This window comes from Cetorhinus maximus, chromosome 3 (assembly GCF_964194155.1).
Source record: "Cetorhinus maximus chromosome 3, sCetMax3.hap1.1, whole genome shotgun sequence".
Taxonomy (NCBI): domain Eukaryota; kingdom Metazoa; phylum Chordata; class Chondrichthyes; order Lamniformes; family Cetorhinidae; genus Cetorhinus; species Cetorhinus maximus.
Window position 1 is genome coordinate 124,115,517 of NC_135881.1, and position 27,320 is coordinate 124,142,836.

General features: G+C 41.6%; 1 protein-coding gene across 3 annotated transcripts in view; it reads left to right on the forward strand.

Annotated features, from left to right (window-relative positions):
• Window positions 1-5,589: 5,589 nt before the first annotated feature.
• stk31 (serine/threonine kinase 31) overlaps window positions 5,590-27,320 on the forward strand; it is a 130,384-nt gene continuing 108,653 nt past the window's right edge. For all 3 annotated transcript variants that reach the window (XM_078538899.1, XM_078538900.1, XM_078538901.1), the window contains exons 1-6: window positions 5,590-5,663; window positions 7,439-7,490; window positions 11,788-11,849; window positions 15,733-15,831; window positions 18,416-18,490; window positions 23,561-23,719. In XM_078538899.1, coding sequence (XP_078395025.1) covers window positions 7,451-7,490; window positions 11,788-11,849; window positions 15,733-15,831; window positions 18,416-18,490; window positions 23,561-23,719 — 435 coding nt within the window. In that variant the 5' untranslated portion in view covers window positions 5,590-5,663; window positions 7,439-7,450. The remainder of the gene's footprint in view (window positions 5,664-7,438; window positions 7,491-11,787; window positions 11,850-15,732; window positions 15,832-18,415; window positions 18,491-23,560; window positions 23,720-27,320) is intronic.

Genomic DNA, 27,320 nt, shown 5'->3' on the forward strand with positions numbered 1-27,320 from the left:
TTAGTATGCAGGTGCAGCAGGTAATTAGGAAAGATAATACAATGTTATCATTTATTGTGAGGGGAATTGATTACAAAAGTAGGGAGGTTATGCTTCTGTTGTACAGGGCATTGGTGAGGCCACATCTCGAGTATTGTGTACAGTACCAGTCTCCTTATTTAAAGAAAGCTGTAAATGCGTTAGAAACAGTTCAGAAAAGGTTTACTAGACTAATACCAGGCATGGGCGGGTTATTTTACGGGACAGATTAGGCTTGTATCCACTGGAATTTAGAAGAGTAAGAGGTGACTTAATTGAAACCTTTAAGATCCTGAGGGGACTTAACAGGGTGGATGTGGAGAGAATGTTTCCTCTTATGGGCGAATCTAGAACTAGGAGTCATTGTTTAAAAATAAGGGGTCGCTCATTTAAGACAGAGATGAGGAGAATTTTTTTCTCTCGGAGGGTTGTGAGTCTTTGAAACTCTCTTCCTCAAAAGGCGATGGAAGCAGTCTTTGAATATTTTTAAGGCAGAACTAGATAGATTCTTGATTAACAAGGGGGTGAAAGGTTATCAGGGGTAGGCAGGAATGTGGGATTGAGGTTACATTCAGATCAGCCATGATTTTATTAAATGGCGCAGCAGGCTTGAGGGACCGAGTGGCTGACTCCTGCTCCCAATTCGTATGTACATATGTATCTATCTCCAGCTGTCTAGATTTGTGTTGCTAGTGAACCAAGATAGATCAGAACGAGAGACTGAGGCTAAAGATGCGCAACTCTGCTTCACTATAATCCAATTCACAGGTTCATCATCTTTCTATCATCTGTCATTCATCATCTATCTGTCACAAGTCCTGTGGTGATTGGGGTGTGCGACGTAGCAGCAGGTGTGGATTCACTGGGAGCTGTAGCTGCGAACCTTCACACAGCCGGCTCCAGCCATGAGATTTTTCTGGAAGCAGAATTGGAACTCGGCAGCCCCTTGAGCCACTGAGCGGCTCTTTTCAGGATCACACCGCTCACCTCCTTAGGATGAGGAAGGGGCCAGAAAAGATGCTCTAAACAATGTCTACTTCACCTCCCTGACCAGCAGGCTGTAGTTGGCAGGGATCCCTTCAATGTGGTTGTAAGTCAATCTCAAAAAAAAAGTAAAGGTGACACCGATCATCATTGGCGCATGGAACATGCACCCCTTCATGGACAACGCCACAGCTGACAGACCTGAGAGAAGAACTGCTCTTGTCGGTACAGGGCTGGCTAAGTACAATGTCCAGGCGGCTGCCCTCAGTGAGACTAGTCTACCTGAGGAGGGTCAGCTCAAGGAAATCGATGCAGTTTACACATTCTTTTAGTATGTCCATGGAAAAAGAGAATAACACGAAGCTGGCATAGGCTTAGCTGTCATGAACCACTTCATCAGTAAGTTGACTTGCCTTTCCAAGGGTGCTTAAACTCTGCTGCATGGCAACAGGCAAGCAACTCTCATCCGTGTGCACACCCCTACCATAGCCAACCCTGATGAAGTCAAGGTATATGATGACCTCCACTCCTTAATTGCTACTGTGCCAAAGCCAGGAAAGCTAATTATTCTTGAGGACTTCAATGCAAGAGTTGGTGCAGATCACTAGGCATGGGAAAGAATCATCGGAAGAAATGGACTTCTCTTGCTGAAGATATGTGCTGAGCATGAGCTCTTATATCACCAATACCGTTTTCCACCTCCCTAATCACTCAATGTCTTGGATGCACCATCCGTTTTATGCATTGGCATCTAATTGACTCTCATCACCAGGCAGAGGGACAGACAGGATGTGCATGTAACGAAAACCATGTGCAATGCTGACTGCTGAACTGACCACCATCTTATCATTTCAAGCTAAACATCAAGATCTATCCCCTAGATGCCCCCAAAGCATGAAGGTCCATAAGCATCTCAATATCTCAAGGCTCAAACAGGCAGCCATGAAGGAACCTGTCTCAGAGAAACTCAAGAGTCACCTGTGTACAGCAAAAATGGACACCCACTGCATTGAGGATGATTGGATGACCTTCAGGGATATAGTGTACTCCACTGGTCTAGATCTTGACCCTACCTCTCATAAGCACTAAGATTGGTTTGATGAAAACAATAAGGTAATCCAGAAATTACTGGGGGAAAACATCACCTCTACAGGGTTTTCTTCAATGACAAGTCATCACTATCCGAGCACGATGCCCACCAAAACATCGGCAGGCCTATCCAACGCAAACTCAGAGAGATGCAAGACAACTAGGCTGAATCAAAAAGCAGATGAACTTTAGTCGTATGCAGACCTTAAAGAGGAAGAGATTCTACGAAATCTGTCTATGGAGCCTAGTCTACTGCTTCATCATCAATCTTTGGTGCCAATCGGTCAACAGAAAAGGCCCAAATTCTAGAAAGGTGGGCAGAGCACTTTAACCGCATCCTCAATTGGCCTTCATCCATCAACAGGTTCCACACGTTGCCATCAACTGCTCTCTTGATGACCCTCCCACTCTGTTAGAATGACAAATGCAATCAAATTCTTGTCTGGTGGCAAAGCTCCAGGAGCTGATGCTATTCCAGCTGAGGTCAACGTCTGTCAGAAAGCTCAATGAACTGTTTCACTCTATATGGGAGCAAGGAATCATCCTGCAAGAATACAAAGATGCCTACATTGTCCACTTGTACAAGCAGAAAGGAACTCGACAATCTTGTGGCAATCATGGAAGAATCTCACTCCTCTCCATCGCCCACAAAATCTTTGCCAGCATCCTTCTGAACCACTTAGTGCAACATTTCAGTTCCATGGGTCCATCCTCGACAACTTTGGCCTTACGATTAGCGTGAAGAACACTGAAGTAATTTACCAGCCTGCTCAAGGAAAGCCCTATCTCAAGCTCAAGGCTTCAGTCCATGACCAGAAACTATCAGCAGTGGATAAGTTCACTTATCTCGGCTGCATACGCTCTTGACGGTCTACATTGATGACGAGATACACGCAAGAATTGTCAAAGCAAGTGTAGATTTCCAACATCAGTGTGGAAATGAAGAGGAATAAGTCTGCCTACCAGATTGAAAGTCTATAGGGCAATGGTCCTTCTTACTTTGCTCTATGCATGTGAGACTTGGACTGTGTATCAGTACCATGCCAAGTAGCTCAACCACTTTCGCTTGAGCTGCCTTCAGAAGCTTCTGAAGATCAGATGGAAGGACAAAATAACAAACATTGAGATGTTCACCTGAGCTGGCATGCCAACACCCGCACCATATTGAGACAGTCACAACTGAGTTGGGCTGGTCATGTGGCCAGAATGCCTGACACTCGGTTACCAAAGTGAATCTTCTATGAAGAGCTTGACTCTGGGGTGTGCTTTCATAGCGGTCAAAGGAGGCACTTCAAGGGCGCTCTGTCGGCTGCACTTAGGAGTTTTGATATTGACTTCAAGTCCTGGGAGAAGCTCATCAAGGATCACTGCAAGTGGCGCAACCAAATAAAAACTGTGCGGCCTCCTTCATAAGCAAACTCATATCAGAAGCGGAGAGAAAGCGCAGAAGAAATTCCAAGCCAGCAACTCATCCAAAACTCAATTGTCTGTGGTATCCTGTCCTATTTGCAGCAGAGCCTTCTGGGTGCAGATCAGCCTTAGCAGTTGCCCACATACCCAACAGAACCTTACCAAACACTCCAGATGATGAACAAAATCACCTTCGTTTCAAAGGACAAGGAGGCAGTCGTGGTCGTAGGTTGGGAAGTGCTGTTGAGTTTCAGGAGTGCATCTTGGACAGCTTCTTAGTCTATTAAAAATATAAACAATATCATTATACTGACTTGATTTCCACTTGCACTGTCGATCCCAGTACTAGATTTGTTAAGTGACCATCAGTCAAACTAACTGAGCAATCCCCACCCGTTAGTTATGTGACAGGATTATAGAGATGGTCTGATCCATAGTCAAACCATGTAGGCACATCAAGTCATGTAATTTTTACATATGCTGTGTTGTAATTTAGCGAAAATACTATGAGATTGTCTCTGAAGTAATCTTGAAAACAGTCTTCAAGCTACAATCGAAGTTCAATCAAAAGCTTAAGTGAATTAATTACTGCAGTACCAAGGGAACTTGCCCAAAATTGACAGCTTTAGATGATTAACCTCGCATTGGATTTGTGACAAGGGTATTTACAGCACATCTAATGGTAGGTTATAACTCAATAAAACATGCTCAAAATTCCCATGAGAAATTGTTGAATGTAAGGTAGGCTCTTCACCACCAGATTACTCTGTTGCAGGGTTTTCCTATCATTTGTAACTTTCTGATACTGCAATTTAAGGCAGAAGTTGAGAGGGGATTTGAGGAAAATATTTTCACCCAGAGGGTGGTGGGGGGAGGGTAATCTGGAACTCACTGCTTGAAAGAGTGGTAGAGGCAGGAACCCTCACAACATTTAAGAAGTATTTAGATGAACACTTCAAACACCATAGCATACAAGGCTACGGGCCAAGTGCTGGAAAATGGGATTAGAGTAGATAAAGGCTTCACGACTGGCGCGGACACGATAGACCGAAAGGCCTCTTCCCGCGCTGTAAAGTTCTAATGGCAACGTTGCAAATTTTTCACCTTGCAGTGCGTTCAACGCGTGGGAAGCCCTTTTTCCACCAACCAGGTTGACGTCAGAAACGGCTGCGCGTGCGCATTTGGCCTGCACGGCAGCCGCCGGCGCATGCACAACTGATCCTAAAGCCTTTTCACTTGGTGGCTCGAGCATCAGTGTTACCCAAATCCAATTTTTGCACAGTCTGATGGTGAATAGGGCTCTTAATCCCAGAGTCATTGTATTGAGCCCCACATTAGGCAATTATTATTATTTTTAATATTTTCTATTTATATTTTATTCAAAACCTGAAAAATGAATGAAGGAGGCAGCTGCAAGAATTATAAGCAGTGAACTGCCGGGAGCTTCCCGGGAGAACCAAGCTACCAAAGAATACATTCATTTATAGAAAATAGTGAATGTTAATAAATAATGCAAGATATTATTTTGCATTAATATCTGCACGTAAGGCTGCACGTTCTGATGCCTTTCAATGTCTTTTTGATAGCTTCCGCAAAAAGTCCAATTAAAAATGCAATACCCTGATGTATTTCCGGTGAGAACTTTAATAATAATAATGACTGACAAACGAACAGAACATTTTGGGGAACAGTCAATCCAAACGTGATTCTGTTTCAATTTGCTCCCGAATGCCAGGTTTCAGTTTGCATCTGAAAACTTAATTTAGGATGTCTGTCTAGTTCCGAATCATAAATCAGTTATAAGACACCAGTTGCATTTAAAAGCAAAAAACTGCGGATGCTGGAAATCCAAAACAAAAATAAAAAATACCTGGAAAAACTCAGCAGGTCTGACCTCCCTCCGCAGATGCTGTCAGACCTGCTGAGTTTTTCCAGGCATTTAAAAGCATGTCTCATTCCCTGATAGGCGCACTGCCTCTGCGCATGTGCAGGAAGTGCTCCCCCTAGTGTTGCGGCGGCCCGGGTTGTTTCCCTCCACATTTGGGGGAAGGGGGTGTTTTGGCGGAGTGTCTGAGGACGGGATGTAAGGCGGGGAAGAGCGGTGCACTCGTCGGTTTATCCAGCTTTCCACGAGGGATCACAGCCTGGAGGGAGCAGCGCAGGTTTAAACTTGTTATTTGCTAGTTTTTTTTTAAATTTACTATTATGCTAGCAAGAAACACAGAACTTTCTGCTGTTGGGGGATGTGCTCGGGTTTGAATTTAAATCTTATTTAAAAAAAAAACGCTGTGTTTTGAACATTATGTCGGACTTGATTGTCGGTATTTTTAAACACGGCCTTGCAGCTCGCGGCGACAGTAAATTTTAGCACGTGCTCTACATTATATTCACACCCCCGGTACGTGTTGGTAAGATGATGTCTGAGAGAATTATAATGGTGTAGTCAGGGTTCGTGGCATGATTGTGCCTATACTGGGAGCAACGCGAGTCGAAGAATTGCAGCAATTTGTTTTTTGATTCTGAGGGGCAGTCAGATAGGGAAAAGAGTAGAGGAAGGAGGTCCTGCTTTAGCAGAAGTCAGTTTGGGGGTGCTGTGGGCCTTTTATCAATTAGCTATTTGCTGTACTGAGTGGGGAGGGAGAGAGCCGGAGCCTGGACCTCCAGGTGAGGTTGTATTTCTCAAATTCTAGGCAGAGGTTGAACATTGCTCGCTGTCCCGATTATTTTTAAGTTCTGCTTTTTAGTAGATCTGTAGAGGACCCCACGGGCAGAAGCATCTTGCAATTGGTTGTGCTAGCCTGTTGCAGGTAGCCTTTACTGACCTTGCTTGGGTCATCGAGATGTGCAATCACAGTGGTTGAGGGAAGGGGGCTGAGGGGGTGGTTGGGGAAACTGGAACAAGATTTAACCTAAAGAAAAGTATTTCAATTTTGTTTTAAAAACAAGTATTTTCCCATTTGCTTTGCACTTAGACTGGTGATCTACCTTGCTTCAAAGCTTTATATCTTTTTCAGCTAATGTATTACATGACACTGATCTGGTTACTAGGATTAGCATGTAACTTTTGAGTTAAACTAAGAGAAGTAGAATAGGCTGAAAATGTTATGAGGTGAGGGGGTTGTGATAGAGAAGAGCTTTTAATGGTATCTATCTCAGAACTATTTGAGGACAATTGAGTTTTCTATGCTGGTTTCAGTTATTCCATCAGTAGTCTGTTTTTAAACAAAAGTGTTCTTAAAAAAATTGTTTACAGTTCCTTTTATGAAGAGACCTTTCTAATGGTGGATGTATGGTTTAGTGACAAAATAGATTCCAACCAGGCTGTACGTTGACTCAAATTAAAATTTTCTTAGGCATGAGAGAGCTATTCACTCATGCTTTACATGTACATTGTCTGCTCCTTGTAGCTATTAAAGAAATGTTTTGAAAGTACTGGTGGGAATTTCCATCCCATGAGTACATAAATCCTTGGATAAGCTTTACAAAACATTCAGGTTCTCAGCCCTAGATATATTTTGACCTAGTTTGACTCTGCACCGTAGTTACATCATTACATGGCTATGTGGCAACTTCAGCATTGAAGTGAATCAGTATTTGGTAATTAATGCTGTGGAATAAAACACACCCTGAGATATCCAGAATGACAAATGGAAGTGTGTTTTTCCCCTCAGAAAAATGTTTTAATGCTCCTTTTTATTTTGAAGGATACTTTGAGATTCTTGATCTAATGTTGATGCTGTGAGGCAGTGCTAAGTACTAGGTATTCCTCACAAAGAGGAAACTGTACCGCCTCTTGCATACCTCCTGATACCTATAGAGTGGTAGTGATATAACTCTTCAACTGTCAGGACTTGGATAAGTTTATTTCATGCAGAAAGCTTGGGGGAATAAATATCTTTATGTATACATATAATATACTTTTCCACCTTTCTTCCAGCAAATTGTCAAGATGGATGACGGAAAGGAAATGAATGTTTCTGAAGCAATAGGTTCAGGTTTATTTACTTATTTATACATTTACTCTGTAATTTTCTATGTTTCCAAAATGGTAATAATAAATTGTACATAACTATTACATTGTTTAACAGAGGTAGGTGGGAGAGGAGAACAAAGACAAGAGCCGTTGTTGGGTTATGCCCTACATTTTTTGCTCAGCATTGGTAAATGTTTGGAAGCAAGTCAGTTGCCAAAACACTGACTGTGTATTTTGAAGAAACTAAGGAGTGTCGCCCACTGAGAAAAATTTCACATTCTCAAGAAAAAGTTGTAAAACCATACATGTTAAATAAATTATATACTGTTATATAAGAATGCTTAGTGACCAATGTGTGTTATAGTTTTAAAGGGGGCATTTACTTATGTTGTGGATGCTGGACTAGTGCTACTTCCCCACACTGTTATCTTGAATTTTTGTTACTGGAAAAACATCCAGCTGGTAGAATTGGAAATTCCAGTAGTACCAGGACAAGTGCACAGTCTTTTGCCAATTGCCTTGAGTAATGTAGTCATTTAATGTGTATAACTTTCCTTTCATTTGTCATGTCACCATCATATTATCGGTTTAATTAAACAGAAAATTAAAAATAGTTTATTTATTTTAAATTGCTAAATGTTTGTCCATTAGGATAATTGGATATTCTTTTCCTATTTAGAACAAATAATTGGGCATTGAGATGCGGTTTGGAGCCATTGATAGCATGGTGGGGGCATGCAAAATGAATATGCACCCAGGGCACCTATTATAGTGAGTCCAGTCATCCTTAAAGCCATGCATATAGCTCTTAATGGCTGTTGTTTCATTTGTTGCTGTTCCTGCTTCCTGCCTTGAACAAGCATTTGTCTCTTCAGCTCATGATCACATACCATTAATTGCAGTGTTGGCCAATGAAAATGACATTCCTAGTCAACAAGCATTGAACCAAAATGATGCAAGGAATCAGCTGAAACTGTCTTTCTCTTTCCAGTGCCAACTGGCTTCTTGTCCATTTCCAGCATTTTCTGTTCTAATTTTGTATGTTGTTTAGTGTAACTTTCAGGCTTTGTTTTTGATTGTAGATAACACCATCAGAATAAAAAGATACTTGGTCTCTTCCACTAAGAGAAAAATGATTGCATTATACAGAGAGTTTTGTATATGGAATGTCAGTTTTCAGGTTGTGGAAATGTTTTTATCAATTCAGGTACTTGGTGTGCCACTTGATTCTTCCATGTTCACCTTGTATATAGGAGGATTTCAAAGAATGGAATTTACTTGAATTTCCACTTCAAAAACAGAGCAGTAGCTATAGTAACAGTTGTAGATCTTATTCTTCCAAATTTTTATTGTCTAGATAAAACATTTCAAATTGTGGAACATTCAGGTGGGTCATTCCTGGGAAAGGAACCATTTCTTCCTTTTTAATTCCATATATGTGAAGGACTGAGTGCCAGAAGTGGGATTTAAACTCATGCCTCCAAGGGATACAGAATGTAGTACCTTAGATTGTTTGGCCATTTTCAAACTATCACTGAATTTCCCCACTCAGGTCATTGAAGAGACAGTACTGAGTACTAAGATAAAAGCAAAATACTGCGGATGTTGGAAATCTGAAATAAAAACAGAAAATTTTGAAAAATCTCAGCAGGTCTGACAGTATCTGTGGAGAGAGAAACCGAGTTAACGTCTGTATGACACGAAATGTTAACTCTGTTTCTCTCTCCACAGATGCTGTCAGACCTGAGTTTTTCCAGAATTTTCTGTTTTTATTTCAGTACTGAGTACTATTGGGACAAATATGGTCAAAACTAGAGTAGACTTTTTTTCAACTGTAGATCTTACATGAGCTCACCAAAAAAAATTCACTAAAATAACATTGGGATTTTTCCAGGTCCCATAGCAGCCTGCATAGCAGCAACCATTGTAGCCTGAGTGGGCTGAGAAATTTTTTGCTCAAGTGGTTGTGAACCTTTGAAATTCTTTACCCAAAAGAGCTGTGGATGCTCAATTATTGAGTGCGTTCAAGTCAGAGATTGATAGGTTTTTGGTCCTAAGGGATATGGAGATAACATAGAAGATTAACCATGATCTTATTGAATGGCGGAGCAGGCTTAAAGAGCCTAATGGCCTACTCCAGCTCCTACTGCTTACATTCTTACTAAGCCAGAGATTTCTGGAAATTATTTCTTGATCAATCAGCAGCTAAAAGACAAAGGTAGTTTGACATTTCCTGTATTATATTTTGAAAAATTGAAAGCTAGGTGGCTTGTCAGCAAAGTTGAAGCTCATAGAATAAAAAGGACAGTGGCAAAATGGATCCAGAGTTGGCTGAGTGATAACTAAAAATAGTGGTGAACTGATGTTTTGGATTGGGGGAAGGTATACAGTGGGATTCTTCAGGGATTGGTATTAGGACCATTGCTTTTCTTGACTTGGGTGTCTAGGGCACAATTTCATTGTGGATGACCCACAACTTGGAAGTTTTGTGAATTATGAGGGGGATAGTGATAGACTTCGAAGACATAGAAAAGTTGGTGGAATGTATGGACACATGGCCAATAAAACTCAATGCAGAGAAGTTTGAAGTTATACATTTTGGTAGGAAGAACAAGGAAAGGCAGTAAAAAAATAAAGAAATAATGGATACAATTCCAAAGAGGTTGCAAGAGCTGAGGGACCTTGGGGTATATGTGCAAAAATCGTTGATGATAGTGGGGAAGTTTGAGAAAGTGGTTAATGGTTTGAGATCCTGGGTTTTATAAATAGAGGCATAGAGTATAAAAGCAAATAAGTTATAAAACAATGGTTTGACCTCAACTGGAGTATTGTGTCTAGTTCTGGTCACTGCACTTTAGAAAGGATATGAAGGCATTAGAGAGGGTGCAAAAAAGATTTACGAGAATGTTTCCATTGATGAGGATCTTCAGTTATAAGGATAGATTGGAGAAACTGGGGTTGTTCTCCTTGGAGAATAGAAGGTTGAGAGGAGATTTGATCAAGGTGCTCGATCATGAGGGCTGTAGACCGAGGGAGAGACTGTTTGCATCAGCGGAAGGGTCGAGAATTAGAGGACACTGATTTAAGGTGAATGGCAAAAGGACCTTGGCTTACATGAGGGTAAACTTTTACCCAGCGAGTGGTAATGATCTGGAATGCACTGAGAGCGGCAGATGAAGATTCAATTGTGACTTTCAAAAGGGAATTGGATAATTATCTGAAGAAAAATAATGCAGGGCAATGGGGAAAAGGTGGTGGAGTGGGACTCACTGATTTGCTCTTGCAGCGACACAGCCTGGGCCTCTTTGTGACCTGTAATAATTCTTTCTCTTCTTTGATTCTAAAAGATAAGTAAGCTGCTTATTAGGAAGGGGAAGAAACGGTAGATACTTTAATTAGAAAGGAAGTTAATGGGTTAAAAAACTCCACAGCACTTAAGAAAATCTTGGATGATTAAATGAAAACAACAGCTGTGGAGAGACAAACTGAGTTAATGTTTCCCTTAACTATTTTTCTCTCTACACAGATGCTGCCAGACCTGCTGAGTTTCTCCAGCACTTTGTTTTCATTTCAGATCTCCAGCATCTGCAGTATTTTGCTTTTAATCTTAGGTGATTATTTAATCGAGGCAGTGGAAGTTCTTAAAATAATAAGAGAATGTAAAAACCAAGGGGGAAGTGAAACAAGATGAAAGGTGCATGCAAGATATTGGAGATATCATAATAAAAATCTGGAGAACTGAAGGAAGATGGAAAATGCTGAAAATACAGTAGGCCACTGGTACCAAAAGTGAAAAAGACAGACCCACCCCCTGAGCACAGACTTTTTTCTAACTAAAATTGTGATCTGTTAATCTAAACCTGAAATGTTAAATCAGCTCCCACTCCCCAAATGATGACTGTCATCCATATTGCCATGCCGCAAAGAAAATGGTAGATATAACTAAGGTCTGTGGTTATTAAAGTTAATGATCAGAGGCTGCAGGGAAAGTTGAGGCACTGGTCCTGATGTTGCAATGAAGAAACTTGTATCCCATTAAGATGTATTGGATTTAAACTTGGGAACTAGCACTGGAATGACAAGGTATCACCTAGTGCCTCAAATAACCTGAAAGCTGTGCAAGTTGAGTTCATTCAAAATTATCAAGTTTTCATGCTATACTAAAACATAAAGGTCAGCAGCAAAGCTCCTTAATTGAATGAATTTATTTCATAGTCTGTATTTCACTATTTTTATGTTTGTTTCACACTGTGTAAGTTTTGAATATTGAAGAATTATGCTTTTTGGTAATGTCAAATGTTTATAATTTCTAGTATTAAAAGTTGAAGATGTAATGGGAAGTCACATTGAAGACCCAGTTACCTTTTGGGGTCAGGTAATTCAAGTTCAATTCCCTTTATGTACAACAAATGCAGTTTTCTGTTATAGATTATGGAAAGAGTTTGTGCATGTATAGTTTAAGGATACTATGAGGAATTTATCTAACTCAAAAGCTCCACTTCATATAAATTATACAATGTTCCTTCACAGGTCTACGTTAACATTTTTATTCACAAGCTGCTTAGTCTAATCTCACTCTTGTTTGTTGCCCATTGTCTTTTATTATGCACCATTTTATGCATCATTTTCCCCAAGCATGATTTTTTGAAAAAATGTTATGGATTTTACAGGTTGTGGCTGATAATTCCACATTATGCCTATCCTCTACGTAAAAGCAAAAATTAATGGTGAGGTTAGAGAATTTATGATGTGATTATCTTAAATTTGTGCTCTCTTGTTATCATGTGGCTGACAAACAGAAGCAAATTATTGCCATTTGTTTTACCAGATCATCTATTAACATTTGCAGCTCTAGTGGGAAAAAGAACCTGTCAAGGCTCCTCTTCATAGCTGTAGCCCTTCATTCCTGATAATTTTCTAGTGAATCTATGCTATCCTGTTTCCATTGGTTTATTATGTCTACTGTAATGCGCTGCTCAGAACTGCACATAATCAGCAGTAGCCTAATTAACGTCTTGTACAAGTTCAGCACTACCTCTTTGCTCTTGTATTTTATGAAATCAAGGATTCCACTTTATGCAGTCACTTATGCTGCCAAATTTACTTACCCATGCATCTGCCCACCTAGGTTCCTTTATTTTAAAACCTTACTACCTGTTGGTGGATTTCCTGTCGTTACAGTCACAATAGAGGGTTGTTAACCCTGCAATAATAACTTCCATGTGATTCAGGGTTGAGTGGTATTAAACAAGTTTTTATGTACGTTAATATTCTTCTTATACAACTATTCTATTGTATTAATTAAATTACAAGCAGTTATTGCGGCTTGTTTTCACTGAAGTTCAAGATGATCAGACTGATCCTTCTCATGCTATTATTCAAAGCAAATAGACTTCCATCCATCGCAAGAGCTCTATCTTAAGGAGGAAAGAGGCTCTATGTTTATACTGTTCAGCTAACTAGGGCTGCACACAAGTATCTGTCCTTATCTCTCAGTCATTAATTCTAATAATTTGACTGACAAAACATTTTGAACACACTGCAAAAAAAGACTTCCTATTTCTCACCGAACACATTTTCTCTCTGTCCATTTTAGATCATTAAGTCTTCTACAGTTACAATTCTATTGTTAAAACACATTTGTCTAACTTTGTTTCAAATTTCATCCTTAATTTCTTTTGAACTGTTCAACAGTACACAGTCCCAATGACGTATTAGTTCCTTGCTAGTCTTCAATTTAATCCAAAGAGATTCTGCTTCGACTAGTTTTATATTTAAATCCTTGTGTGTCAGTGAGATTATATTGTTATTAACTAATACAGCTACCCACTTCCTTTTCTTTCTTCCTTTTAATATTGTACTTTTTGGTTTATGCTAACAGTACTCTCATCCACAGGGTAGCTCAACTAAATACATTTTAAAAAGTGAATCTTCAATTTGCTCACTAAGTAAAAGAAAGAATTTGCATTTCTATAGCACCTTCCTCAGGATGCCCCCAAAAAAGCCAAAGAAGTTCCTTTGAAGCACTTTTTGACAGGTAGACAGGGCACTCATTTTAACATCTCATGCAACAAATGACACTTCCAACAGTGCAGCACACCTTCATTACAACACTGATTATGTGCTCAAATCTTTGGAGTGGGACTTGAACCCATAATCTTTTGACTCGGATGAGAATGCAACTACGGAAGCAAGGTGATATGCCCTTTTTATAATGGCTAGAGTATTATGCTATGTAACATTTGATTTGTATTATAATTGATCTACCTTTTGCTCATAGCTTTCCTATTATAAAATATTTGTATATGTGCATGAAGCAATGGGTATTTGAGCTGTCAGGTATGTATGATGAACAGTTGACACATGGAAGACTTCTTGAGGTGTGGTATTTTATCAAGTGCATTATCTCCTGAAACATTAACTTTTTCTTTTTGTTACTGATGCTGTGTGACTTGCTGAGGGCTTCCAGCTTTTTTTCTCAAGTTTCCAGTATCTGCAATATTGTTTGTGTATCTCCCAACTGTTCAGTTGTATTTGATGTAGTTGTATTCTCCCTGCTAAGTTGGAAATTGAGAGTTTGAGGCTCATGTAAGAAAACTTTAAACTTCACACTCTAGTGCAGTGGTAAGAAATTTGGATTGTCAAAGATGCTGACTTTTGGATGAGATTTTAAAATGGGCCTTTCACTTCTGGTTGATATTGAACTCATTACACTGAAAAAAAGCTGGGTGTCCCAACTGCACTTTAAAAACAAAATCATGTTATGAAGTCCTTTTCAATGTTTTTTTCATGTGAAAGACATTATATAAATGCAAGTAGTATTGTTGGTTTACACCTTTGCTGGGAAGTACTTAAAACTGGTCCATTAGAAGATTCCATCTCCAATATGGCCTACCTAGTTTATAGGAAACTCTTGAGACACTAAATTGGAAGCAGGTAACCTCCTGGGTGCCATTTTTAACTAATTGCTTGACAGTATTTTAGTAGTTGTACTCATTTGTATTAGTGTTGAGCTCTAATCTCTTTCTGTCATAAATATTAGTGGATGATAGCTTAATGAGTTCTTCTGACGTTGAGCTCTTAATGCATGCACAAAAGGATTAATGGGTCCAATAAAATAACTGACTGTAAAATGTAAATTAATACATTGGGTGAAATTTAGTGATCCCGCCCACTGGTGGGAGACCCACATCACTTTTCCAGGAATCAGGTACTTACCTGGATGGCGTCAGGCCTCCCATTGAGTTAAGCCTGGTGCCAGGTGGAAATCCCTCCGCTGAGAGCTGCTGCCAATCAGGGAGTGATGTGGTGGATCCTCCCAATTTGTGGTGGGCTTCTCAAAGAGGGGGTGTGGCTTTGAGGCAGGGAGGGGGTCAACAGCAAGGGCAGGGGGATGGCTTCCTGTGGGGCCCCTCCTTCCCAATGCTGGGTCCCTTGATCAGGCACAGAGTTCCTTTGAACCCCCAAGAAGGCCACAGGCAAACCTGACAGGTTGGTTGAATATCAGCTGTTTGAATACCAGTGGCAGTGGGTGAGGCCCTTGGCCATTTATGGATCTTGAGAGGTTTTGGTGAGCACTCTTACACTTCCCTGGCTCAGAAGCAATGCTCTTAAAAAGCATGGACCTTGTGCAGCCATTTAATCCCCATGTAGCTGCTGAGCTTCCCAAGGCCTGAGAAACCTGGCTGGCAACCATTAAATTTAAATCAGGCTCCCAATTGCAATGGGCCCCTGATTTTAATATTATTATAATAAGGTGTCCCACTTCTCCAAGACGGGATGCAGGCACACCACTAAACCTGGTGCCATTAAAATGGCAATAGGTGCGAATACAGCAAATTGAGGCTGCATTATTCAATTTAAAAGAAAAAAATTCCCAGCTACTTGTCACGAGTTGGGGTTCATATCGACCCTATGCCGTTCTGTTAAAGGGTCATGAGGACTCGAAACATCAACTGTGCTCTTCTCCGGCGATGCTGCCAGACATGCTGAGTTTCTCCAGGTATTTCTGTTTCTGTTTTTGCCATGCCTTTCAGCCCCAGGCCCCCTTAGTAATGGAGTTCGCCATGGGCATTGAGGTTACCTTTAGAAATAGTAGATATTAGATGGCAGGAGGTATTATGCGTGATCTAGTTTTCAAACACTTCTCTATTATGTATTGAGCTCTATAGTTGAATCAAGTGCACAACGCAGCCTTCAACCTGAATTCTAAACTGCTAAAATTTTAAGTTTTAATTTTGTGTATTTTTCATACCCAGACTATTGAGTTAATTGAAGACCTCCTTAAGCTATCTACTGCTTTGACAGAAATTTGCCCATTCGCTGCCAAAGTATTTGGAGATCCTGCTCCTGAAAAGGTATTTTATTTATTAAGATAAATTGAATGAAGGAGCTGTTAAAGACTGTGAACTTATCTCCCCTCCCTACACTTTGTGCTTTCCTCACCTGCATCATCCTCTAACAGAGTAGCTTATAAATTCTTGGTGCAACAGCATGGTACTGAATTTACCTCCATTTTGGTATAAATGTAGCACAGGTTTCTGGGTTTGAGTGTACTGATTGATCTAGGCAGACAATTGGTATTAATGGCCTTTGTTCTGCATGGGGTCTGGTTACTAATGGATCAGTGTTAAAGCCTTTGCTCTTCATTCTATCAGTGATCTGGATGAAGTTGTCATGGGAACAGTTTGCAAGTTTGCAGACTATACAAAGATTTGTGCAGGTGATCAGACTTTAAGGGAGAAAAATAAATTATCAGCAGATCTGTATTAATTACAGGCATATAACTTAATACGGATAAATGTCATGTTATGCATGTGCGTGGGAATACTGCAGGACATGTGTTGACATGCAGGGTGGTGATCTTGAGGATGTTGAATGAGGAGAAAGACTTAACTTTCATAGTACATGAATCTCTGAAGGTTCATTACCAGTACTGTCAAGCTGTTGCAAAAACAGATATGGAGCATTAAGGTGTATGTCTCGGACAATCAAATACAAAAACTATACTGTCCTTGTATAAAACTTTGGTTATGCTTCACCTGGAATACTGTGTCTAATTTTTTGGTCCTTTCACTTGGTGGGTAATATAGAGCAGGAATTCTCAATAGGGGCCACTCAAACCTTTCAAAGGGCCCAGCAATGTGTAGGCAAAGGTAATATATTTTTCACCTAAATGAAATGTGACAGTACTCATTCTCATATCAGCCCAACCCAGCCTGTGGTACAGTGAGGTCACTGGAAAGAGGTCAGTGATTGGAAGCTATCAGCAGCAGTGCGATGTTTGAGAAAGGTGAATTGTTATAAAGCAGCATATGGAGGTGAAGGATGCACCAGGAGACAGACAGTGCTGTTTAGGAATAGTCCTAGCAACTTGCCTGGAAACAGTAAGGCCATGACTTCTAGATAAGTCCCATCTTCCCTTGGGTGAGGAAGGTGTGGGTGGTTGATGTTATTGATGGTTGACACCCTCCCTGCTTCCCTGAACCCCACACCCAGATCCAGTCTTTACCACAGACTCTGCCTTCCCCTGGCCAAACTCTGGCTGTGTTGATGTTGTGATTTAGTCATTTTCTCTGCCTTTTTGTGGAACGTGGAATATTCATTATTCCGGTCCTACTCAGGCCCCCTCCCTCATCTTTCTCCAGTACATTGATGACTGTATTGGTACCACCTCCTGCTCTCGCTATGAGCTGGAAAACTTAATTGATTTTGCTTTCAATTTCCACCCTTCCCTTACCTTCGCCTGGTCCATCTCACTCTTCTCTTCCCTTCCTTAACTTCTCTAGCTCTATTTCTGGAGATAGGCTATCTACTAATGTTCACTATAAACCCATGGACTCCCACATCTACCTCGACGACATTTCCTCACACCCTGCCCCATGTAAGGACTCCTTTCCATTCCCCCAGTTTGTCCGTCTCCATTGTACCTGTTTGCAACCTTCCACATCAGCAGTTCCAATATGTCTTCCTCTTTCCTCAATCAAGGATTCCCATCCAACGTGGTTGACTGGGCCCTCCACCATGTCCAATCCATTTCAAGCAATTCTGCTCTCACCCCTTCCCCTTCCTCCTGAAGCGTTCCCTTGTCCTCACCTGCATATCACCAGCCTCTGTATTCAATGGATCATCCTCCTCCAATTCTGCCAGCTCCAGTGTGATGCCATCACCAAATACATCTTCCCCTTTCAGCATTCCGAAGGGACTGTTTGCTCTGCGATACGTTGGTCCACTGCTCAGTTTGGTATTTGAATTTCAGTTTGTGGTGTTCTTTGTAATCCGTTAGACAGCATCAAATTGAACAGAAGTATGTACTTGGTTTCTGTTATGTATTGAATGTCTTGTTTGGCTTGCCATACTTTGTAAGCCAGTGCATTATGGGATCGCAGAATCCATGTTGTTTGGTTAGTTCTGTTACTGTAATAGAATAATGAGAGCTGCAATGTTCAGTCACCCCCATGCCTCTGAGTATTGATTAGTCCTTAAAAAGCTATCGGCTGTACCAGTTTGAAACAGTTTCAAAACCAGATTTCCGAGTAATGCATTTCTTCATCGGAATGTTCAAATTAGCTCTCAGGAGGTGTGTTTGCACCTCTCCTAAATCTCACAGCTGAAAAATTGGTATGTGGGAAATCAAGATCAAATTTGTACCCTGCTTGTACAGCAGTGATTAATGCTCCCCTGGATGAAGTGTTCTCTGAAAGTTTGTCTAAGCTCACATCTTGTGCTATCTGAAATTTTTGAGGAGATCTGAAATTTATTTTATTTTATACTTAAATTTAACCATGCAACCTATAAACCCAACTGCAATTTTTAAAGTTAATGATATTGGGTATTAGTTTAAATCTTGTCCTGGACAGAACACATTTATGTTACTTCCATATGTATGATGTAATAGTTATTTTAGAGGGATCCAAAACACAAATGTTTTTATTCTTGCAGATTTATGGTGGATTATATTCTGAAGACCAGTGTTGGTATAGATGCAAGCTGAAAAAAATGATGACTAATGAAAAGGTATTGCATACATGGAAATACTGCTCCTCTTCAAAAATAGAGGTTTAATTAACCCAATCATCCAACCAGTCTTGCAACATGGCTGATTTTGCTTTGGAAGGTGGCGGTTGTCTCAGGTGACCCAGAGGAAGTGACTTTGAGATGTTCATTTAATTATTTAGATATAACAAAGTATTTTAAAATGCTCAGAAGTAATTTTGCGGACCTGGGTGGAAAAAATATTCAGTTCCCAAGCCTTGACATTGTTGGAAATATCTATCGTTTGCCTTTTCCTTGATCATAACAAGGCTAAAACCCATAAAATATCAAAGTCTAGCAATTTCCAGTTATCAACTTGACAACATTGTGCATGAGTCAACCCTGGATTTCTGAATATTGTAACCTGAATGTGTATTAACTGGCACCAATGACATTCAGTGGGTTAAATGAATACTAGCCCATCTTTCTTGAAGCAGCATAATTTATGATTCAAAAGCTAGTGATGGCCATTACTGTTTGTTTTATACATAATAAGATGCACCTTTGCATTTCCTAACTTCCATGTTTGAAGCCTCTGTCCCCAAAAATACCTGCACTCTTTCACGTGTCAGTTATTTCTCATGTTATGACCCCATATTCACTCCATGTCCAGGGCACAGACTTCACCGTATCTGGCACACAATTGCTCTCGTGATTTATTATCAGATTGGCTATACAGGGTCAAGCGCTACTTGCTCCTTCTGCCAAAATCATTCACTACTCCAGGATTATCTTGGAGTGCAAAAATAACCCTCAGCTTCTTTACTCTACTGCCAGCTGTCTCATTATATGCCTCTTGAACTCCCTTCATGCTCAACAACATTTGACAGCAGTTCATGGACTTTTTAAACTTTAAGATTGAGACCATCTGTTCAACTGTCTCTACTCGTTCCTCCCACTCTCTTGCTCACGAAGCTGTTAGGCAATAGAGATAGTTTAAGTAAATTACATTTGTACTTGTGGGTGTTAGGAGTGAGTTTTAGCTTTAATGTTTAAGTTTGATTTGTATTTCTGTATGTGTGTGTTAAGAAAAGATCAAGTTGAGTTTTAGTTTTACTTTAAAAGGTGCCTGCATTTCTAATGAGAGTTTATGACTGAGAAGCTAAGCAAACACAAGAGTAGAAAAACGGGGCTGTTGCCTAGCGACGGATCCAGACAGGCAGGTCCCTCCCGCAGGCGTGCGTACAAGAAACCAGGACAGCAGTTTTTGAGTTCAGTTTTGAAGACAGCTGTCAGGCAGAAGCAGCCTAGAAGGCACAGATAGCCAGTTCCAAGCTAAAGTTAGTTGAAAGTAGCTGCCAGGGACAGACTGGAGCAAACGGGACAGATAGCCAGTCTCAAGCTAAAGAAGAAAACCCCCAAGAATCCAGGGGAGTGGAACAGGTGAAAGTCCCAATCAGATCTTCTAGCCAAAGGAAGGACAGGAACCTGGAAAAGGTTCTGTTAAGTGAAGTTAAGAGTGAGGGGCAGAGAAAGGCACCAAGTTTCAAGCTTAAAGCTCCAGGCTGCAGGAAGCAGAGTCAAAATGATATGCAAATGGTCCAAAGAGGCAAGTGAAGGTCTTTGCTATGGGCACGTGAAGCAGTGGTGTACTGTTGACAGCTGAGTCGGTGAGAGAGTGTGCATGGAAGAAAGCTTGAATGCATGTGGTGACCTAGGGCAGAGGCAGTTCGGAAGGAGAGATCGAAACCCTGGAGGTGAACTCTTGCGGAAGGCATCTGAGAGAAAGCATCGGTTTGGGAGAAGATTCCAAGGTGGGTTCTTTGAGCGTTAAGATTGGAAACCCTCGTGTGAAAGACAGAGTGCAGTGAGACTGGTTGGCTCACGGTGTAACAACCATCTGTGGGGGGAGTTGAGGAGAGATCCATAGCATCTGTCTGGGGTGACATCTGTCGCTTGGTTTCAGAATGTGGTGTGTCTGACCACAGGTTGCTAATTAGCTTACATGGATTGTACTTACTGTGAACATAAAGTATAAGATAGCTTTTGTAGCTTGTGTTATCCTTACAAATCTGTATATATCTGTAAAGGTATAGTTGTGGGTGAAGAAGTATTGTAATGTAGTTAAAACATTTATTAAACAAGAAAAGATTAGGCTTTTGTTAAAAGTTCATTAGCTGGCTCCGGTGTCTGTTCAGTAGCTCCGCTCCATGTATCTAAACAAATATAAGTTAGGATCTATCAAGCTGAGTTCCACCCTGGGGTCAGGTTTGTCCAGTGATAACCTCAGCTGGCAATCATCATAAAGCCAAAATTATCTCCAGGCTCCCTTCAAAAACATTGATTGCCACCTTCTTATATTGGTTCCAATGTTAGCTAATGTTACCAGTTCATTCTCCTTCAGTACTGCTCTCCTAAACAAAACTGCTGTCATCATACTCCCTCAAATAACACCCCCCCCCCCCCCCCCCCCCCCCCCCCACCCCCCCCACCCCCGAGCCTTGTAAGCCACCATCATATCTTCAATCACCTTTCCTTTCAAATCCATGACTGTGTTGTCCCCTTCTGGGTCTTTGTGCATCTTCTCCACAACTCTGTGTTTGAATCTGTCCGGTTAGATTTCCATTCGTTCTATAGCATTGCATCCACTTTAACTGAAATACAGAACAAATTCAGTAAGATGATACTGGGAATGAGATATTGGTTATGATGAGAGTCTAGAGAAATTGGGCCACATTTCATTACAGCAGAAATTAAGAGCAGATCTGATCAGGTGCTTAAAACTTTTTTTTAATTATTCATTCTTGAGATGTGGTTGGGCCAGCATTAAGTGCCCATCCCTAATTGCCCTTGGGAAGGTGGTGGTGAGCTGCCTTCTTGAACCACTGCAGTCCATGTGTAGGTACACCAAGTCAGGGTGGTGAACTATGAAGGGTTTGATAAAAATGAAATGACTATATCTGCTGACTGGTATCTAGGTACCATAAATTGAAGATCATCACTAAAAGAAATAATTAGGAGAGTCCTTTACCACGCCCCCCACCCCCACACCCCAACAGAGGGTTGTGATTGTAAAGACTTAGGGCGGAATCATCCCAGAGTTGCACAATGTGTGCTAGCGGGCGTGAGAAACAACGTTTTATCCACTGGACACAATGGCAGGTTTTTGCGCCATAACGCCTGCTTCCCGACCCATTAATTATGCAGCCACAGGAAATGTGCCATTTCCCTCTGAATTGCCCGTCATGCCATTAGCTCACTGTTTCCTCACTCTGGGTGCCATATCTAAATTAGCCACATACACAGTTCTTAATGCTTGCAGCCAGGACTGCTCCAGTGAATACATGGCCATGAAAATCAAGAAGAGTCCAGTGACCCATCACTGGAAAGTTTTTGAGGCCCACCATGATGTCCTACCTATGTTCTGGCTGCAGGAGGTCCAGCAATCTCTCTCCACTCCCGCTTGGAAGGCAGTGGCAGTGGTGGTCAGTGCCAAAGATGCACAGAAGAGGTTGGCCATCCTGTGCAGAAAGAGGCTGAATGATCTCATCTGTGCGCCAGGGTAAGGCAACCATCTCAGTACTCTAAACTCTCACTCAAGGCCATTACACATTCACTGGCATCTCACTCACTGCTAGCTCAAGGGACATCACTACCCATTCTCACTCACATACTCCCACATTCCCATCTGGCCTCATTTCGTCTCAAGACTGCCTCCTCAGCCCTCACCATCTTGAGGCCACTTGCACAGATCAACATGTGCCCCCACATACACACTGGGATACCCCCCTCCCCAAGTACAGCCCTCGCCCTGAAGTCTCTTCCCTTGCCTGAAGCCACTTCTCCCCCTTCCTTGCAGCCATTGAAAAGCCACCTCCGCCTTACTGCTGGTCTGGTAGGTAGAGACCTGCCAGTGAGCCCCTCTAAAAGTGATGTGGTACTGCCTGTGAAGCATGGCGCTGATGACCATGAGTGCTACCTGAAGCAAAGTAGGCAAACATATCTCCGAGTCTCCAGCAAAATGCTGCTTGCCAAGTGCTTGTCACTTATGTACAGTTGCAAAACATGTCAACATGCAGTCATGCCAGTTCAGCATCGGTGGGGGGAATGATCCCAGCGAGCAGGGCTTACAACGAGATACTGAAGTATTGAAATTAGGTTCCCAACGTACAGTGGTGGGAATCATGGCCCACCATTGATCGGTGGAACGGACGATTGCAAACTGGTTTCATAATGGCATAAAACCCGTTTTTGGCCTTCTCGCCATATTGTTCGCTCACGCTTGCCACCAACAGGAACAGAAAATTCTCTCTTAGGTTCTTGGGCAGCAGTGACCCAGATTATTTTTGTGCATCCCTGGGTGTACTTCTGCTCCTTCAAGACCTACAAAAACAATTCAAGACTTAATCATCGCTGGGCGCCTCTTTTCCCATTGCCCATGGAACTGGTTGAAGTTTGCAATGTGCAGGCTGGGACCAGTCCTTACATAAGGTGGCAGTCAGTATCCTAGTTATGTTTTAACTAGCCAGGCACTTTGGAAACCCAGAAGCAGGTCTTTTTTCAAATGGTGCCAGCTATGTTACTGGTATGAGTAGAGCTAAAAGGCTACCGATTCCACCTCAAGGCCATTATCACCAGGCAAATGGAGTGAAAATTGACCCCTGTATCTAAAATCTGGCTTTGGAATGCCTATTTTAATGAAGCAGACTGAAATTAAACCTTCAAAAATAGAACATCAAATTGTGCAAGTAGTGCAGCCTTTTACGTGATGTTGGGATGATGTGAACATAACTTGGAGCACTTTTTTTCAAGATTTTTTGTTTTAAAACGTAGGAAAAAAAGTGTTTCCTCACTTTCTCCGATTTCCTTACTCTTCTTGGTGGTTTCTTCCCCAGGCCTTGGCCTACCATTTCCTAAGTTAGTTGATATTGTGCAGGATTAGCATGTGGAGTATGAGAATAGATTCATGGCACATGGCAATTTGATGTGGCATATTCAGCTGTACAGTATCAGCTAATTCAAACTAACCTTTAAAGAATCTGACTAAACTGATTTTTAAGTGTTTGTGTATAATTTCATTTTGAAAAGATGCCAAATTTTTTTATCTTTCAGTGTCTGATGACTTATGTCGATTATGGAAATTCTGAGACTCTCAAAAAGTCATGTATTGTTGAACTTCCAGAAGACTTGCAGTATCCTGGATTGGCCAGCAGGTTCAGACTTTGGGGTCTTCAGATTCCAACTAACCAAGATGTAACTCCATTTGATCAGGTACATACAAACATGCATACAAATTAGGAGCAGGCGTAGGCCACTCGGTCCCTCGAGCTGCTCCGCTATTTAATAAGATCATGGCTGATCTGATTGTAACCTCAAATGTACATTCCCACCTACCCCCATAACCTTTCACCCCTTTGTTTATCAAGAATCTATCCACCTCTGCCTTAAAAATATTCAAAAACTCTGCTACCAAAGTCTTTTAAGGAAGAGAGAAAAAGTTTCCCCTCACCTCTGTCTTAAATGGCGACGCTTATTTTTAACTCTCCCACAAGCCGAAACATCCTCTTCACATACACCCTGTCAAGACCCCTCTGGACCGTTTAAGTTTCAATCAAGTTACCTCTTACTCCTACAAATCCAGCGGATACAAGCCTAGCCTGTCCAACCTTTTCTCATAAGACAACCTACCCGTTCCAGGTATTAGACCACTAAACCTTCTCTGAACTGCTTCCAACTCATTCACATCCTTCCTTAAATAAGAAGACCAATATTGTACACAGTACTCCAGATGTGGTCTCAGCAATGCCCTAAATAACTGAAGCATAACCTCCCTCCTTTTGTATTCAATTCCCTTTGCAATGAATGATAGCATTGTTAGCTTTCCTGATTACTTGCTGTACCTGTATACTAACCTTTTGCGATACATGCACGAGGACATCTAGATCCCTCTGCGCCTCAAAGCTCTGAAATCTATCACCATTTAGATAGTATGCTCCTTTTTTATTTTTCTGGCCAAAATGGAAAATTTCACCTTTTCCCACATTATACTTCATTTGCCAGATCTTTGCCCACTCACTTAACCTATCTATATCCCTTTGTACCCTCCTTATGACCTGTTCACAACTTACTTTCCTACCTACCTTTGTGTCATCAGCAAATTTAGCAACCATACCTTTGGTCTCTTCATCCAAGTCATTTATATAAATCATTAAAATGTTGAGGCCCTAGCACTGGTCCCTGTGGCACACCACTCGTTACACTTCGTCAACCAGAAAAAGACTTGGAGTTTGGTGAGAGGGGAGTTTTAAGTGTTAATTTTGTTCTTAAATTTTGCTCTTAAAATCTAATCTAGTTTGTAATTAGCAGTAAATGTAAAGAACTGTGTAGCAGGCTAAGTTCGTTCTTTCTTGCCGTTCAGACAAGGTAAGCTCACTCTCAGCTGTAGGAGCAGAGTAGTTAATTAGCTAACTGGCTGAACCTGGTTACTGTAGCCCCCTTTCAGTTTATTATAAATTCAGGATTCTTTAGTGCAGCCTTGACTAACAGAGTGAAGACTTGGGACAGAATTTTGCCTTCGTTGGGCGGGTGTGACAGGCAGGCCCGGGAGTGGTCGAGAAGTTGACTGCCTGTGACTGCGATTTCACGCTGACTAGCCAATTAGCGGCCATCCAGTGTGAAACGAGCACAGCAGCGCTGCTGGGTTGGGGGGCATGGGAGGAGGGTGGGCACGGATGTTCGTGCATGTGCACGAGTGCGCACAGGAAAAGCTCCCTGAGGCACAGAGCTGCCTCAGGGAGCTGAAGATTTTTTAACAAAAATAAAGATATTTAAAATAATGAAAACATGTGAATCTGTCACATGAGCAGGGACATGTTAAATAAGAGTATTAAAAGTTTTTTTATTTTTTAAAATCACTGGTCGAAACCTCGTCCCGTCCGTGGATGAGGTTTTGCCAAAAATGCAAATGCTGCTTGGCTACCTTGCCCATCCCCCAACCGAATGGTTGGACGTGGGGTGAAAAATTCAAATCAATTAATTGATTAAGGGCCTTAATGGGCCGCTTAATTGTCAGCTGCTGACTCCTGTGCGTGCCCGCTGACCGAAATATCACGTGAGTGTGCGATGATGTCGGTACGCTTGCCTGACGTCATTGCACGTCATTTTATGCTCGTTCGGGTTGGCCTGCGCCCACCTGATGAGGCAAAAGTTATGCCCCTGGAGTTTGGTGAGAGGGGAGTTAGGGGGAGATGGAGTTTATTCCCTCTATCTTTCTCACCCCATAGAAATTGGTTCTTGCTCTACTGCAGGGAAAGGAGCCAGCTGTCTGGTGAGTATCTGGTAAGTGTGTAAGTTCTAGTCTATCCCTTAGCTTTAAAATAGTACATAATTTGGTGGTAAATATATAAGAAAGCAGCATTAAATAAGTGATTAATATAATTCAGTAATTATTTAAAACACATTAAGGATTGCAGGACAGGTGATGTGTCAAGGCTGCAGCATGTGGGAGCTCCTGGATAATATTGTGATCCAGGGCAAACATGTCTGCAGTGTTTGTGGCTTGAGGAACTTCTGCTCAGAGTCATTGAGCTGGAGGCTGAGCTGCAGACTCTGCGACACATCGGGGAGGGAGAAAGTTACCTGGATGCTTTATATCATGAGGCAGTCACACCACTTTGGAAAGGGTCTTCTGATTTGGTCAGTGGCCAGGGACTAGAGGGTGTGACTCCGAGTGAGGCAGGTAAGGGGACCCAGAGGGCAGGAGTATGAGCCTCTGCAATTGTCCAACAGGTTTGAGGTCCTTCTCCTAACTATGCTTCAGTTCTGCCGAAGGGCCATGAAGGCTCGAAACGTTAACTGATTTCTTCTCCGCCGATGCTGCCAGACCTGCTGAGTTTTTCCAGGTAATTCTGTTTTTGTTGAGGTTCTGTCAGCTTGTTTAGATGAGAGTGGGGACTACAGGGTGGATGAGCAAACTTGACTATGGCACCGTGGCACAGGAAACCATCCAAGTGGGGGGAGCAAAAAGGAATGTAGTGGTAGTAGGGGACAATGTAGTAAGGGAGATTGACACAGTTCTCTCTAGCAAAGAGCGAGAGTCCATACAGCTTTGTTGCCTACCCGGTTCTAGGGTTCAGGACATCTGCTCAGGGCTGGAGAGGAACTTGCAATGGAAGGGGGAGGATCCAGTGGTTGTGGTCCATGTAGGTACCAACAACCTAGGCAGGACGAGGAAGGAGGCTCTGCATAGTCCATATGACGAGCTAGGTGCTAAATTAAGAAGCAGAACCTCAAAGGTGGTACTTTCTGGATTATTACCTAAGCCATGTGCAAATAGGCATAGGACAAATAAAATTACAGAAATGAATGCATGGCTCAAAGACTGGTGTGGGAGAAATGGGTTCTGGTTTTTGGGGCATTGGAACCAGTGTTGGGAAAAGTGGGATCCGTACTGTTGGGACAGTCTATACCTGAAATCAGCTGGGGCTGGTGTCCTCGCAAGCTGCCTAACTAGGGAAGTAGTGGGTTTTAAAGTGAATAGTAGGGGCAGGGGATCAAAGTTTGGAAGATGTGGTAAACCAAAGAATAGAGACAAGGCAAGAGTGACGGGTATTAATATGGAAATGATAAACTGACTGTGACAGGAAGGGACAGAGAGTACAATTCTGAAAGTAAATCAGGTAAGGCTAGAGGCTACAAAGATAATAAAAGGACAAAACTAAAGGCTGTATCTAAATGCAGGTAGCATTTGAAATAAAACAGATGAACTGATAGCACCACTAGAAACAAATAAGTACGATTTGATAGCCATTATAGAGACATGGTTAAAGGATGACATAGATTGGAACCTGAATATTGAAGAGTACATGACATT